This window comes from Notamacropus eugenii, chromosome 4 (genome assembly GCF_028372415.1).
Source record: "Notamacropus eugenii isolate mMacEug1 chromosome 4, mMacEug1.pri_v2, whole genome shotgun sequence".
NCBI lineage: Eukaryota > Metazoa > Chordata > Mammalia > Diprotodontia > Macropodidae > Notamacropus > Notamacropus eugenii.
In genome coordinates this window covers 445,921,011-445,934,202 of record NC_092875.1, presented here as the reverse complement: position 1 = coordinate 445,934,202, position 13,192 = coordinate 445,921,011, and the positions used below count along the sequence as shown (strand labels likewise).

General features: G+C 37.6%; 1 protein-coding gene and 1 long non-coding RNA gene across 32 annotated transcripts in view; one reads left to right on the top strand and one right to left on the bottom strand.

Moving 5' to 3' along the window:
• The window catches only part of ARB2A (ARB2 cotranscriptional regulator A), a 478,053-nt gene that overhangs the window by 2,152 nt on the left and 462,709 nt on the right, over positions 1-13,192 (bottom strand). Inside the window, exon 12 of one of the 30 annotated variants that reach the window (XM_072606139.1) lies at positions 9,785-10,062. The exons of the other annotated variants lie outside the window; for them this stretch is intronic. Coding sequence (XP_072462240.1) covers positions 10,040-10,062 — 23 coding nt within the window. The 3' untranslated portion in view covers positions 9,785-10,039. Of the gene's footprint in view, positions 1-9,784; positions 10,063-13,192 lie in introns of those variants that run through there. 30 annotated transcript variants of the gene reach the window in all.
• Positions 1-13,192, top strand: part of LOC140501950 (uncharacterized) — a 72,321-nt gene that overhangs the window by 21,521 nt on the left and 37,608 nt on the right. For both annotated transcript variants that reach the window (XR_011966445.1, XR_011966444.1), the window contains exons 2-3: positions 9,352-9,413; positions 11,988-12,045. This is a non-coding gene — a long non-coding RNA (uncharacterized lncRNA). The remainder of the gene's footprint in view (positions 1-9,351; positions 9,414-11,987; positions 12,046-13,192) is intronic.

Sequence of the window (13,192 nt, the reverse complement as noted above, 5' to 3'; positions counted from 1 at the left end):
TCCGAGCCCGACGAAACCCCACATGCTTCAGTGTCCCGCCGGCCTCCCCTCCGGCATGGGCGGATGGGGAAGGGCCCGCCCCCCGCCCCCCGCCCCCCAGCACAAATGCCGGAGGATTCGGTCCCTCGGTGCTCCTGGGGAGATGGTGAGAGACCAGGGAAGAGGAGCCCGGGGAGGAAGAAGAAGCCAGGACCCTGCCGCGCCCGAGGGCGGCTGCTCCGGCCCGCCACGTTCCCCGATTCCCCGTAGAGCCCCAGACCCCGCCGCAGGGGGGCCGGAGGACGGGGGCAGGCCAGCCTTCACCCCGACCCGCCCCCTCAGGCCAATGGAGCGGCGAGGCGGGAAGGGAAACTCCCCCCTCCGCTGGGGCTCCGCGGCCGCCTCCGCCCGGGGCTGCTTTCTCCTGCAGGCGGGAACTCGATTCCCTCCGCCCTCCCCAATGCACCGAGGCGAGCGGAGGACAACGACGGCTCCCGTCCGTCCGTCCGTCCTGGGAGAGAAGGGCTGCCCTGCCCGCCCCGCGCTCCCGCCCGAGCTCCTTCTGCTCCCCTCTGCACTGAGCGCCGACTCGGGGGCAGGGATCTGGCCGGCCGGGCCACACCTGGGTCCGGACTCGCAGGGCCAAGTTGTTAGCAACGTGTTCTCCCCACCCGCCACTGAACCTCCTCGTTTTTTCTTTTCTTTTCTTTTCTTTTCCTTCTCTCTCTCTCCTCCTTCCTTCCTTTCTTTTTCTTCCTTTTTTTAAAACAAGCTCTGTTTACATCCGAACGTACTTAGGAAACGCATATTTGTCTGTCAGGACTAAGGGTGTTTTATTAATTGTTATTTTTAAAATTACAATTCCCTTTTCTCTTTGGCTTTAAATGAGGTACAATCATAAACCATTTTTCCAATCATTTGCACCACGAGGTAAACACAGGCAGGCAATATTATTGATCTAGGAAAGGACAGTGCTTTTATCAAGATTCTCACCTGATAAAATCCATGTCGTTTTGGTGGATTACACTAATTTACCTACATCCTCTTCAGAAGCCCCATAACTACTTGGCAAATTTGTTTTATTAAAAATAAAAATAATAATTAAAAACACTCTCCCATACAGATAATGAGCTTTGAAAGAGTTTAAATCTTTTCCAAGATAACCCAATTATGCAGAGATGCTGCCTGGAAGTCTCCAGATTCAGGGCCTCTGTTTGATACTTTAACATTGTTAATGATAATTCTTTAGTCTGTAATAGTAGGTCATTGCTATGGTTACTCTACAATGGTGCAACACTTTGCTTTCCCCTTCAGCTATTCGCTGAGACCCGGTAACCACATTTGTTGCCTAGCAACAGTTTTGTGACAGTATCACAATCTGGGAGTTACAACAATAAGGATGTGATGGCTTTGGATGGTCAGAGAGCAGAAAGCTACAGTCTGTGTATATGACTTAGCTGTGGGAGTTAGGCCCTATTAGAACAAGTATAGAGCCAAAAACCCTAACTTCACAGGTACCGACACAAAGGCTCTATAACCTGCTCCCCACACCTCTGGACACTTCCCATGATGAACTGGAATTGGAACTGAGATACTGAGATACACTCCAGATAACTTCAAAAAATATTTGCCAACACTAGAGTACACTAATCCAGAAACAAGGACACTTCTGGATTTGTCTGCTCATTTTGGACAAATCTTTACATTGTCAATGGGTTGGAGGCCACTAAACCATGGATACTTATCCAGGCAAATCCAGATGTACCTGATTGAATCTGGGCAAACTATAAATTAATCATATAATTTTGTCTGAGTCTTTTCCTATTCAATCTGAAAATTGAACTGACATAGATCCTTCTCAGTATAATTACAGAAAGTGTGTGTATGTATGTACTTTAATATATATAATATATATACACACACATAATGGATTTGCTCATCATATGTCAATTTTAGCACTATTTCTGGGCGGACTGAGCTTTTCCCAAACCAAGGCAGTTCTGCACATGCCTAATTTTAACACAGGACATAACCAGAAGTGTCTGGTTTTTGGACTGGTCTACAAAATACCTATGTCTCTATGTCTATATTTCTATAGCGCCCATCATCTTAGCTCCATTCACGTTGCACATTGTTTCAGACAACTGAACAATTAACTTCTGTTCTAGGCCTTGATTTAGATGAATACATACCACAATAGCAGCTACTAATTGCATTTACCATACTAAAAGATTTTAAAATCTATTATATTTTTTCCTCTTTGTGAAAGCCATTCTTAAATTAGTATGGGGGGGGGGGCATCCCAAACACAATAAGCTAAAGAAAATAGATGTTAATTGTCTTCTTCCTTTCCTATTTCTCTTCTCAGCCACATTTGGTGTTATTTTTTTCTATAGTGATCACACTTACACCCACTAGTGTTACCAAGACTATGATCAATTTGTGAGCTTTCTTAGAGCTCTCCTTTTGTACCTCCTCCCCTTGAAAACCAATTCAAGCTATGAATCTAGAGGGACCGAACAAGTCAATGGTCTAAAGCAATTTGAACTCCCTCTTTATTTTTTCTTTCCTAGTGACAATCTTTCTGAAGGATGGACAATTTCCCTGGTGATAAAATCACTACAAAGGCTGTTTAGTTTGAGGTTATGATGACTCTTTGCTTGATTAGTACTATGCTGAAAAGACACAAGCCCCTTGGATAGCTGAGTGTCTGCACTGATTCTCAACATTTACTTTTGCAATTTAAGGATACAAAGAATGAGAATTTGTGTTTCTGTCAGAGGCAGGGAAATTTCTAGGAGTAAGAGGAAATAAGCAAGATGAGTGTAGAAGTGATACTGAATTACAGAGAGTATACGCTCATTCTCATTAATGGGATGATAACATGAAGATGTATAGAGGGAAGGGAGAAAGTTGTTTCTTTTCCTTTTTTTGGCATTGACTTTTTTACATAATACAAAATGAATAAGCAGAAATTGTGTAAACACATGTCTATATGGACCGCATGTGCATGTTTCAAGAACATGTATTTTTGAAACCACTTTAAAAAATGAAGCAGAATTTCAATAAATATATTTGTTTGAATACCATAAAGAAAAATGAAATGCTTTTTGAACTGATATGAAAATTGTCAAATCAAATGAGTGTGCCAGTTGGAAATATTAACAAATGAAAACTTCTTAGATCAACTTTCCAGGAAAACTGAGAAAATTAGCAACCAAAATTTAAATTTTGTTGTAAATACTTTAAAAAAATACTTTGAAATTCAAAAATATTTCCTAAATGGGTGTTGATATAAGGTAGAATGTTCAAACTAATCAAAAGACTGGTAATTTACTAATATGGAGCAATAATATGAGAGAGAAATGGGAAATCTTATCTGTTATCAATTAACTGAGAAAATATATTTTGAAGATCAGGAGAGCTAATACTTGCTCTGTCACTCTCTTAACCACACCCACTAAAAGCTTCTTTATTTAAAGACTAATATTACTTCCCACTTATCCACTTGACATTTCCCTTGATTCCAATGGGCCTCCTACTTAGGAGGAAAAGAAGGGTTCTTCCAGCATGGATAGATACCTCCCCATCCCCCTATTGTCTTCCTTTATCCTTTCAGGTTGACATGACTGAATGATTTGCCTTCTTATTTCACAAATTATTTATCTATAAAATCATGTTCTCCATACAACGTAATATGAATATCTATTTCTTTAAAAATTTAATGAACACAGGCAACTAAAAACTCACTTTAACCATTACTTTCTTTTCTCTACCCATGATTATAAGTGAAAAGAAAAGAATATGTTTTTCATTTTACTTTAATTTTTCCTCTAAGTAGTATTCTTTGCTAAAGGTATAGTTAACAGTAAAACAAAGAAAAATAAAAATGAGGAAGAAAAAAGAAGGGATATAACCTCACTTCATCAGTGTGGTTTTTTTCCTTTTTAAATTTTTTATCTTTTAAAATTAATTATCTACTTTTAGAACAGTTTTGAATTCCTAAAAAGAGCAAAAATAAATATTTATTAATTTGAGGGAAAAAGTTTTTTTAAGCCCCAAATACCAGGTAAATATATACAATTTAAAAATCCCAATCTGTGGAGCTTGAGGGGGCAAAAACTTATAGCTTTTGTCTCTTCTGCCCCATTCACCATTGGGATGGATAAAATCAGAAATTAGATGAGATCTGGTAAGAATGGACTGTATTTTTGCTCCTATGGGAGTGCTGTGAGACCTAACCTAGTTTCACCAACAGATAGCCATTGCTTCATGTCCTCTGGGCTTTAGCAGCATCTGGATGGTTCCTTTTCTACGTAGTAGAGCCTCTGGCAATTCTCAGGCCTCTAGTCCATGTCAGGGAAGCAACAGCCTTTTAGTCCTAAGTTAACACCTGGTCAATTTATAAGAATATCTCAATATAACAAGAATTCACTGAATTTCTATTTTATGGCTAGTTTTGGTTTAAAATTATGAAAGCACATAAAACTGGCATGATGCTAAAGGAGTTTTCAACACTAAGAAAATAACAATGAATCTATAATTCTGTAAGATAAAAATTAAATAGATAAAATGCACATTTTTTCTTGAAATATTGCTAAAACACAACAGTTAGAAAATAAAGATAACATAAAATGAAAACTGAGACCAAACCAGATAAAACATTTTCATATTTTTAAAAAATCATGATGACTGAGAATAGCATGGAGTTAAATACTTAGAAAATAAAGAAATTATATGAGCTAGGGACTTTACTATTTACATATAAATCAGCATATCCTTCTCCTCTTTCTGTGATTGCCTTCCAAGCTTGTCATTTCCCTCCCATTCTTCTTGATGCTTAGATTTTTCTAGGCATAAACTAACTCAAATTCACATATGAAGTAGTCAAGATCCTGATGCTTACTCTCACTGCCTCTAAGAGTATCTCATGAAGTAGACAGGTTCTTGAAAAGTGATGTTTGAATTTTTGTAAATGATACTTGTCAACATTCTTCACTTCATAAGAGAAATCAAGACTCTTTTTGTATTTTAATAGAAAATAACTATCCTTTTTTCATTTCTCTTTTATTTAATCTAAACTTTATATAGAAAATTTGTTTAAAAGAATGCCCATGAAATGTCAGCAGCAGGCATGTACCATTACCATAGAAATGATTTAGAGAAATGTATGGGTTAGAGGTAATTTGCCACTCCAAATGCACAAGTATGAATCCTGCCTACAAGCAGCAACTCCACAATGGTTTATGCATGGTTACCACAATTAAGAAGGTAGGGCATTTAGTGAGTAAGGAAGAACGGGCAGTAGTTCCTGACAGGGGGAAGAATATATAAGAAGGGAGAACCCAGGCTGGTTGTTGTAATAGTGTGGCTATAGAATTATGTTGGAATGAAAGAGTTAAGTGAGACCTCATCAAAGAACAGTTTGAATGTGGAACACATAGTTACTTTTGTGGCTTTTTTTGTATATCTATTTTATGTCATATGCCTCAGAAAATGACCAATTAGGAAGTAAAAAAGAACTTTTCAACACACTTGTTGATACTGATAAAAAGTGGTATGGGAATTCTTATGGAAAATATAATAAGCCAAATCAGTATACGTAACATATAATATTTTTTCTGGTGGAATTATTTAATTAACATTATTACCAATTATTTTTAGAAAATGACAAAGAATATTTAATATTTTCAAAATATCTCTTCTGCTACAAAATAAACAGATAGCTCTGTCTATTCAGGCAGCTATTCAACCAATCAACCAAGAAGTAGTTAATATGTGCATTTTCACTGGCTACCATCCCAACCCCCCCTCCCCCAAGCCTGGAATCATCTTCTTCTCTTGTCTTTCTTCAAGTCTATATTAAAACTGTATTTTATACAAGAAGCCTTTCTGGATTCCTTTTAATGCTACTTACTGCCTTTTGATGATTATCTCCAATGATGGAGATATCTCCTCTGATGATTATCTCCAGTTCATAAAGTATATGCCTTGTTTGTACATAGTTCTTTTCATGTTGTTTTCTCGGACTGTGCACTCTGTCAGAGAAGGAACTATCTTTTGCCCTTCTTTGTACCTTGAGGCACAGTTCCCCACTTAGTGCTTAGTAAATGCTTGTTTATTGACTACTGTGTGCCAAGAATGGTGATAAGTATTGGAAACAAAAGTAGAAAGAATGTAACAATTCCTACTCACGATGAATTTGCCTTCTAAAAAGGAATTATATAGAAAAAGGCAGCACAAATATAAAGTTAATAAACAGATACACTTACACATACGAAGTAGTTTAATATAATACAAGGTAGTCTGGGAGCTTAGGGGGATCAGGAAAAGTTTTATGCAAAAGATAGTGCCTAAGCTGCGTAAAATAAAGGAAAAGAGGGACTATCTGAGATGGAGTGTAAGAAGGGGAATAATACTTGGGTCATGTAGGAATTGGGACAGTGGGCTTATTTTGTTTTGCTGAGCTGAAAGTATAACAAAAATATTCTCTTGACTGACTGCAAGTCACTTTTCACTGTAAATGGGGCAGTAGGGTAAATAATCTTGCTTTACTGGAGACTATGGGAATGGGTTAGAACAAGGATCTTCCCTTTCTTAATATAAAGGGTAAAGTTCAGATATCCTCAGAGATACTGCCCCTCATTTACACGCTTATAGAATCAAATTTGTTTTCTCTAGCAGATATTAACCAATGGAGATGAGAGAATATAAATAGGGAGGTGATCCAGATGTTTCTGCTGGCAAACAATAATATGCTACCATCAGGCCCCAGAACATTATATGGAATTCTTAATAAGACTTATGATTACTTAAAAGAGTAATAATGCCTAATAATTCATAGAGGGGGAAAATGAAATGGATAAAAATGCTATTGTCTAAGCCAAGGACTCTTAACCTTTTTTGTTTCATGGATCCTTCTGGCAGCATGGTAAAGCCTATGAGCCCCTTCTCAAGATATTTTTAACTGAATAAATACATAGTCCCCAAACCCACCCCAACCTAAGGTTTGTAAAAATAAAGATGTATTTTTTCCCATCAAGTTCATGGGAACCCACCCTCTTCCCTGATGAAAACTAAGAATCCTGGGCTTAGACTATACGCAGCTGAACAACCAGTTCACTAAATGAGCACATCAATATATGTGTCTGGGGTAGGCAATGCAAATGAACAAGAAGTTGGGCAAAGAATTGAAGAGGAGGCAGAGAATGTGGTGGACGGCATCTGGCAAGTTGTCTTGCTTTTTGGATGATCTGAAACTTCTTAAAAACCAGTTTTTTAATGCAAATGTTCCACAAATGATGCTGCTTGACTACGAATCTTAGAACATCATAATCTCTGAATAATCAAAACTTCAGGTGAACAAAGATCAATGAAGATCAATGTGAGAAAATAAGCTGAAAAAAATTTCCAGTAGTAACTTATGCTGAAGAAATGGCACAAGGGAGATTGCTTAAGCAAGAGTACATGATCAGAGAAAGGGGTTGGCTGGTCACAAAATGAGACAACCACAGTGCTCCACAAAATGTAAAAAGATCTACAAGAAAGGCTCTAGCACATTGGATGGCTACTCTGGGGATAAACAAAAAATATGGACAAAAGCAACACTTAAGGCATGGGTGGTTTGTGGTTTTCATATTTTCAGAAAAGGAAAATAAATTTAATGATATCTCAGATCCACTGAAATACAAGTTACTCTTTTTAGGTTATAAAAGTCTCTAGTGTATGCTGGGTATACCAGTACCTCCCCCTGGTTCTTAGTAGTCAAAGAAAATAGCATTTCCTCCCTACCTCACCCATCCTAATGGGCTCAGGTTGAAGAACAGTTGAGATACTAAGATAAGTCTTCTAGTCCACTTGTGTAAAAATGTGTTTTATTCATCAAGCAAATTATATTTGGTCCAATCATCTTGAGGAACGTGTAGAACGTTAGGACACTCAGAGTCAAATTTCTTTCTCTCTCTCTCTCTCATCTATTTAGAGATATAGATATATGTATATAAACATATATATAGCTACACACACATATATGTATGTATATGCATACATACATACATACATACATGCATATGTATGCATAACTGAGGAATATAAATTCCTCAGTGGGAGTTCTATATACCATTTGAAGCATATATCTAGTAAAAAAACAAAACACTTGTCCTAATATGTTCAATATATGCAAATTCCTTTAGCACTGTGAAGCCAAATTTCTCAGGCAAGACCTAAGTGTCTGCATTATGACAAAACAACCCAAACGGCATTTTTGGGGGGGGGGGGATCCCTAACACAAAGTACAGGACCTTGCACAAAGTAGGTTTGCAGAATTGAATTGCATTGAACCAAATCAATTCAGTCAAACAATTGGTCAATAATGTAAAAGAAATCACAGTAGGTTAAAAAAAAATTGCCAAATTTTTTCACTTAACTGATTGTTATTATATCACCAAAGCCCTGTGATTTTCTCAGTGTAGGCAATTTCTCTACTTACAGGGATAGTTTGAAAACCCTCTAAGACCATCCTCATTCCCCATACACACCCCACCCAAGGAAGGCAACATCCTTTTAGACCTAGTTCCTCAGATTTGAAACCTACTTCACTCTCCATGTCCAATCTGTTAACAAAGTCTGTCAATTTCACCTTTGCAACATCTCCCCAATACGTCCCCTTCTCTCCTCTGACCTTGCTACCACTCTAGTACAGGCCCTCCTGGACTACTACAATAGTCTGCTGGTGAGTCCGCCTGACTCCTGTTTCTCCTCACTCCTCCATTTAGTCATCAAAGTGATTTTCCTAAGGCACACGTCCAACTATGTCATCTTCCTATTCAACAAATTCCAGCGGTTCCTTATAGTCTCCAGGATCAAATACAAAATCTCTTTGGTGTTCCAAGGCCTTACTTCATAACCCCCATCCCCCAATACTTTTCCAGTTTTCTTAAACTTTGTGCCCTTCCAAGTAACCTTCCACTCAGTGATATGGCTTCCAGACTCCCAGTATTCTCCCTGGCTGTCCCTCATGCCTGGAATGCTCTGCTTTCTCATCTTCATCTCATAACTTCCCTTTGCTTCCTTTAAGTTGCAATTAAAATTCCATCTTTTATAGATAACCTTTCCCAATCCTTCTCAATTCTAGTGCCTTTTTTCCATTAACCTCTTCCTATTTATTCCATTCATAGCTTGTTTATACATTTGTTTGCTTGTTTTCCCTTCTTTAGTTTGTGAGCTCCTCCAGGGCAGGGACTGTCTTTTGTTTCCATTTGTATGCTCAGTGCCTCAACTACACCTGACACTTAGTAGGTACTTAATGAATGTTTATTGACTCAACTGACTATAGCTTTTTTTTTTCTTTTTTCTTTCTTTTGTTTTAAACAGAATTTTACAGAGTTGCTGGAGGCTCAGAAAGGTTAAGTGACTTACCTTTGATCAGAGAGTTGGTAGGTGTCAGGAGGCTTTTAAGTCTCCCCCCATTCCCCCTCCACCCCCATCTCCCAAAGAAGCCTTCCCTACACTAACTCTACACTGCACTATCCATCCCCTCACTTTGATACTAACCTTAACCCACAGTACTTCATCACTCCAAGTTCCCTCAGCTCCTTAGATAATAGTTCTTTTTATTACACGTACCGTATGTGTGTGTATGTGTGTGTGTATTGTCTTCTCAAGTAAATGTAAGCTCCAAGTCTCTTCTCCTTTCATATGCCCCACTGTGCTTAGTATTTTATTCCCAGAAGCACCTTACTGAATTCTTATTGAATAAGTGAATCTTATGAACTTGTAAACTACAGTTAATGGCACTCAATGAGTGTTCAAACAACACAGACTTTTGTTATTTATTTAAATATCTATTTTTGTGTTCATAATGGAGGTCATGGGACTACAGGATTATAGATATAGAGTTAAAAGGGACCTCAGAAGTCATCAAAATCCAAACCAAATTTTATAAAGGCCTAGAGAAGTTACATGACTTGTTTAGGTTTGAACAGCTAGTAACTGAAGCAGGATTCAAATTTAGGTCTTCCTGACTTTGTCCTGGACTGAGTTTATTTCCTAAGTCCAGTGCTCAGCTGTGATGCCTCTCCAATTCTGCAAATAACACAAAGATGGATCATTTACTTTACACATTTATTATATACTATAACTGTGAATTTGCATTCAATCAGCAATAATTTATTAAGCACCTACTATGTGCCAGGTGCTATGCTAGGTGATACAGATACAGACAAAAATGAAATAGTTCTTCCTCTTAAGGAGTTACATTTTATTAAGGAAGACAACATGTACAGAACAGAGATAAAACAGAAAATAAATACAAGGAAGCAAAGAAGAGAAGTCAGCAGTAGTTGGGGGAGAGATCAGGAGAGGCACTGTGTAAAAGATAGTGTTTGAGTTGCCTCGATATAAATGAGGGATTCTGTACAGTACATGTGAGGAGGGAGTGCTTTTCAAGAATGGGGGAGAGCCAAGACAAGTCATGGAAATGGGAGATGGAGTACCATATGTGAGAAATAGAGACACAACTAGTTTGCCTGGACCCACAAAGAAAAGGAAGGACAGTATTATATAAAGAATCTGGAAAGGTAGGTTGGGGCCAAGTTGTGAGGGTTTTAATAGCCAAATAAAGGGAATTTATAGCTTGTCCTAGTAGCAACAGAAAGTCTCTTGAGTAAAGGAGTGATATAGTCGGATCTTAAGGAAAATCACTTTGGCAATTGTGTGGAGGTTAGGTGAAGTGTGGAAAGACTTGAGGCAGGAAGACCAATTAAGAAGCTGTTGTTGATGGTGAGTTTATGGAGTAATTTTTGGGAGATATTTATGATGCTACTTTAAAATGGTTATGAGGCTTTTGTAGAAGAAGTATTCTAGATTTTGCTAAGAACATTAGAGCCCTTCAGATTCCCAGTCACTAGATGCTGGCAGGAGCCAGCTTTTGGGTGATTGACTGAACAACCTAAACATTTCAGAAATTGCTTGAACTAGACACAAAGGAAAGACATAAATTACACACAAAATTTTTATAATATAAATAAAAGTCATATAATTTCCCTACAAAGTGCATCAAATGTAATACTAAGAATAAATGAAATTAGCTAGAAATAACTGAATAGCAAATAATTGAACAAATCATTAAAACCACCCTTTAATGTATAGCCTCTTCTGTTTTGAACCAATTTCTTAAGGATATGTTTCTTTTAAAATCCCAGCTTTGTCAGCCACTGTCATTCCGTCTCTGACTCCCTGTCATGAACTTCCCCTGTCACCTCCTGACAGGGCTCTGACAGCTTCCAGAGTGTCAGTTTTGCCCCTAACACTCTGATTTCTTTTCAACTTAGTTGAGGTTATATTAACTTAATGAGGCTAGAAATATTCTTTTTTTTTGGTTCCAATCAGCCTCCAGCCCAGAGTTGTTCATACTGTCTGATATTGCTGCAATTTTCCTTCCAGATCCTTCCAAACTATCACCCCTCTCAGCAACCCACTCAGAATGCCCCTTTCTCTGGTACAAAATGCAATTGCTTTAAAAGGGCTAGAACTTTTAAAGGGCCTCGAACCTTTTTGACACTACATATCTCAGTACAATACAAATAGCACTCATTTTTCAGCGATAATAAAGTTTGGAGGTGGGGGGGAGGTCATATCACAAAATATCCAAAGTCGTTACTCTGCGTGATTACTGGGGAAAAACAAACTGCTTACTGGACTGTAAGTATCTAGCAAATACTTAATGTTAGTGGAACTGAACTGAAATGGTATGAAAACAATTAATTCAGTAGCCATGGCTACACTTCAATATAAGAAGTACTAGTGACTACTAAGAGAGGGCATTTATAGTGGACGAAAATGAATAATGAAGTCCCAATTTAGGAACCAATTCATAACAGAAATCTAACAGAACCATATACAGCTGAATTATTGCTACAAAGGGGTATGATAATTATTTACAATAATAATCCTTACTACTCATATGTTACTTTTCATCCTCAAAACACTAATTAAGCTTTTTCTTACAGGCTTTTTTCAGTGATTACCCAGACTGACACAGCTTGAAATCTTCAATAAAAGCCTAAGGTAATAATTTAGGGAAAAATCACTGATTTCTGCTGGGATTATACTTGGTCCTGGGAGTGTAAATATCTAGGATATATAGGTTATTTAGGTCCCTATGGGAAATTCACTATACTCTGGAAGGTGTTAGGTATAGCAGGTTAAGTGACTTGGCCAATCCCTTCCCCCACTCATTTCCTGCTAACTTTTCATCATTTGAATACTATGAAAGACACCACAGCTCATAAACCAATTCTTTGGGTACAAAAATCTTTGAAAAAAAAGATTAAAAAAATTTGACTCCGGTTCTGCATTCACTTGGAGAACTAAGCTGCTTAAAATATCCATTGTATTCATAGAACAACATGGTAGGTGATGGGGATGTGGGGGTGGTTGTATCTCATATCAGAGGAAATTTAAGACTTCATATAATCTGGTAAGCACTTCTTTTTTTAAAAAAAATCTACCTACAAGGTTAATGTGAAAGATAAATTTTGATTTTTAAAATTATCTAAGTAGCATTAATGAAACTAACAGAATGATTGTGACTTTGTAGGGGAGATATTCCTTCAGGTGGTTTTATCTCTGGGCTGTTGCAAGTCAGTGTGGAGCAGAAGAGGACCCAGGTTCATATCCTACTTCTGTCATTTACTGGATATGTGACCTGGAGTAAACCACTGAAGTATTCTAGGTCTTTTTTCTTATCTGTAAAATGAGGGAGCTAGACAAGATGCATTCTAAGGTTCCTTTGAGCTTTGTATCTATGCTTTTATGATTCAAAGAGTAGTCATTAATGGGCCATTATCAACTCAGAGGAGGTTTCCAGTAGAGTAACTGAGAAAGCACTCAAATTTATTGGAGAGTTGAAAAGTATCGCACAAAGAAGTGATGAACTATGAAAGATGGTGATGTTAGATAAATTCAGAAAAAGATCTCAGAGGTATAATAAAGAATTATGTAACTTCCTTACAAGAAGAACTAAAGAGCTATATTCATTTGAATAAGATAAGCCCCAATATCAATATGTATCACATACAGTGAAAATTGTAATGTCGTATCAGTTAAGGGTAAGTTATTAAGGAAAGTGGAAAATAACCACCACATTCCTCTGTACCAATTTAGACCTTTAAGATGTTATTCAGGTAAATTTCTTTCTCTTCCACAGTCTCTC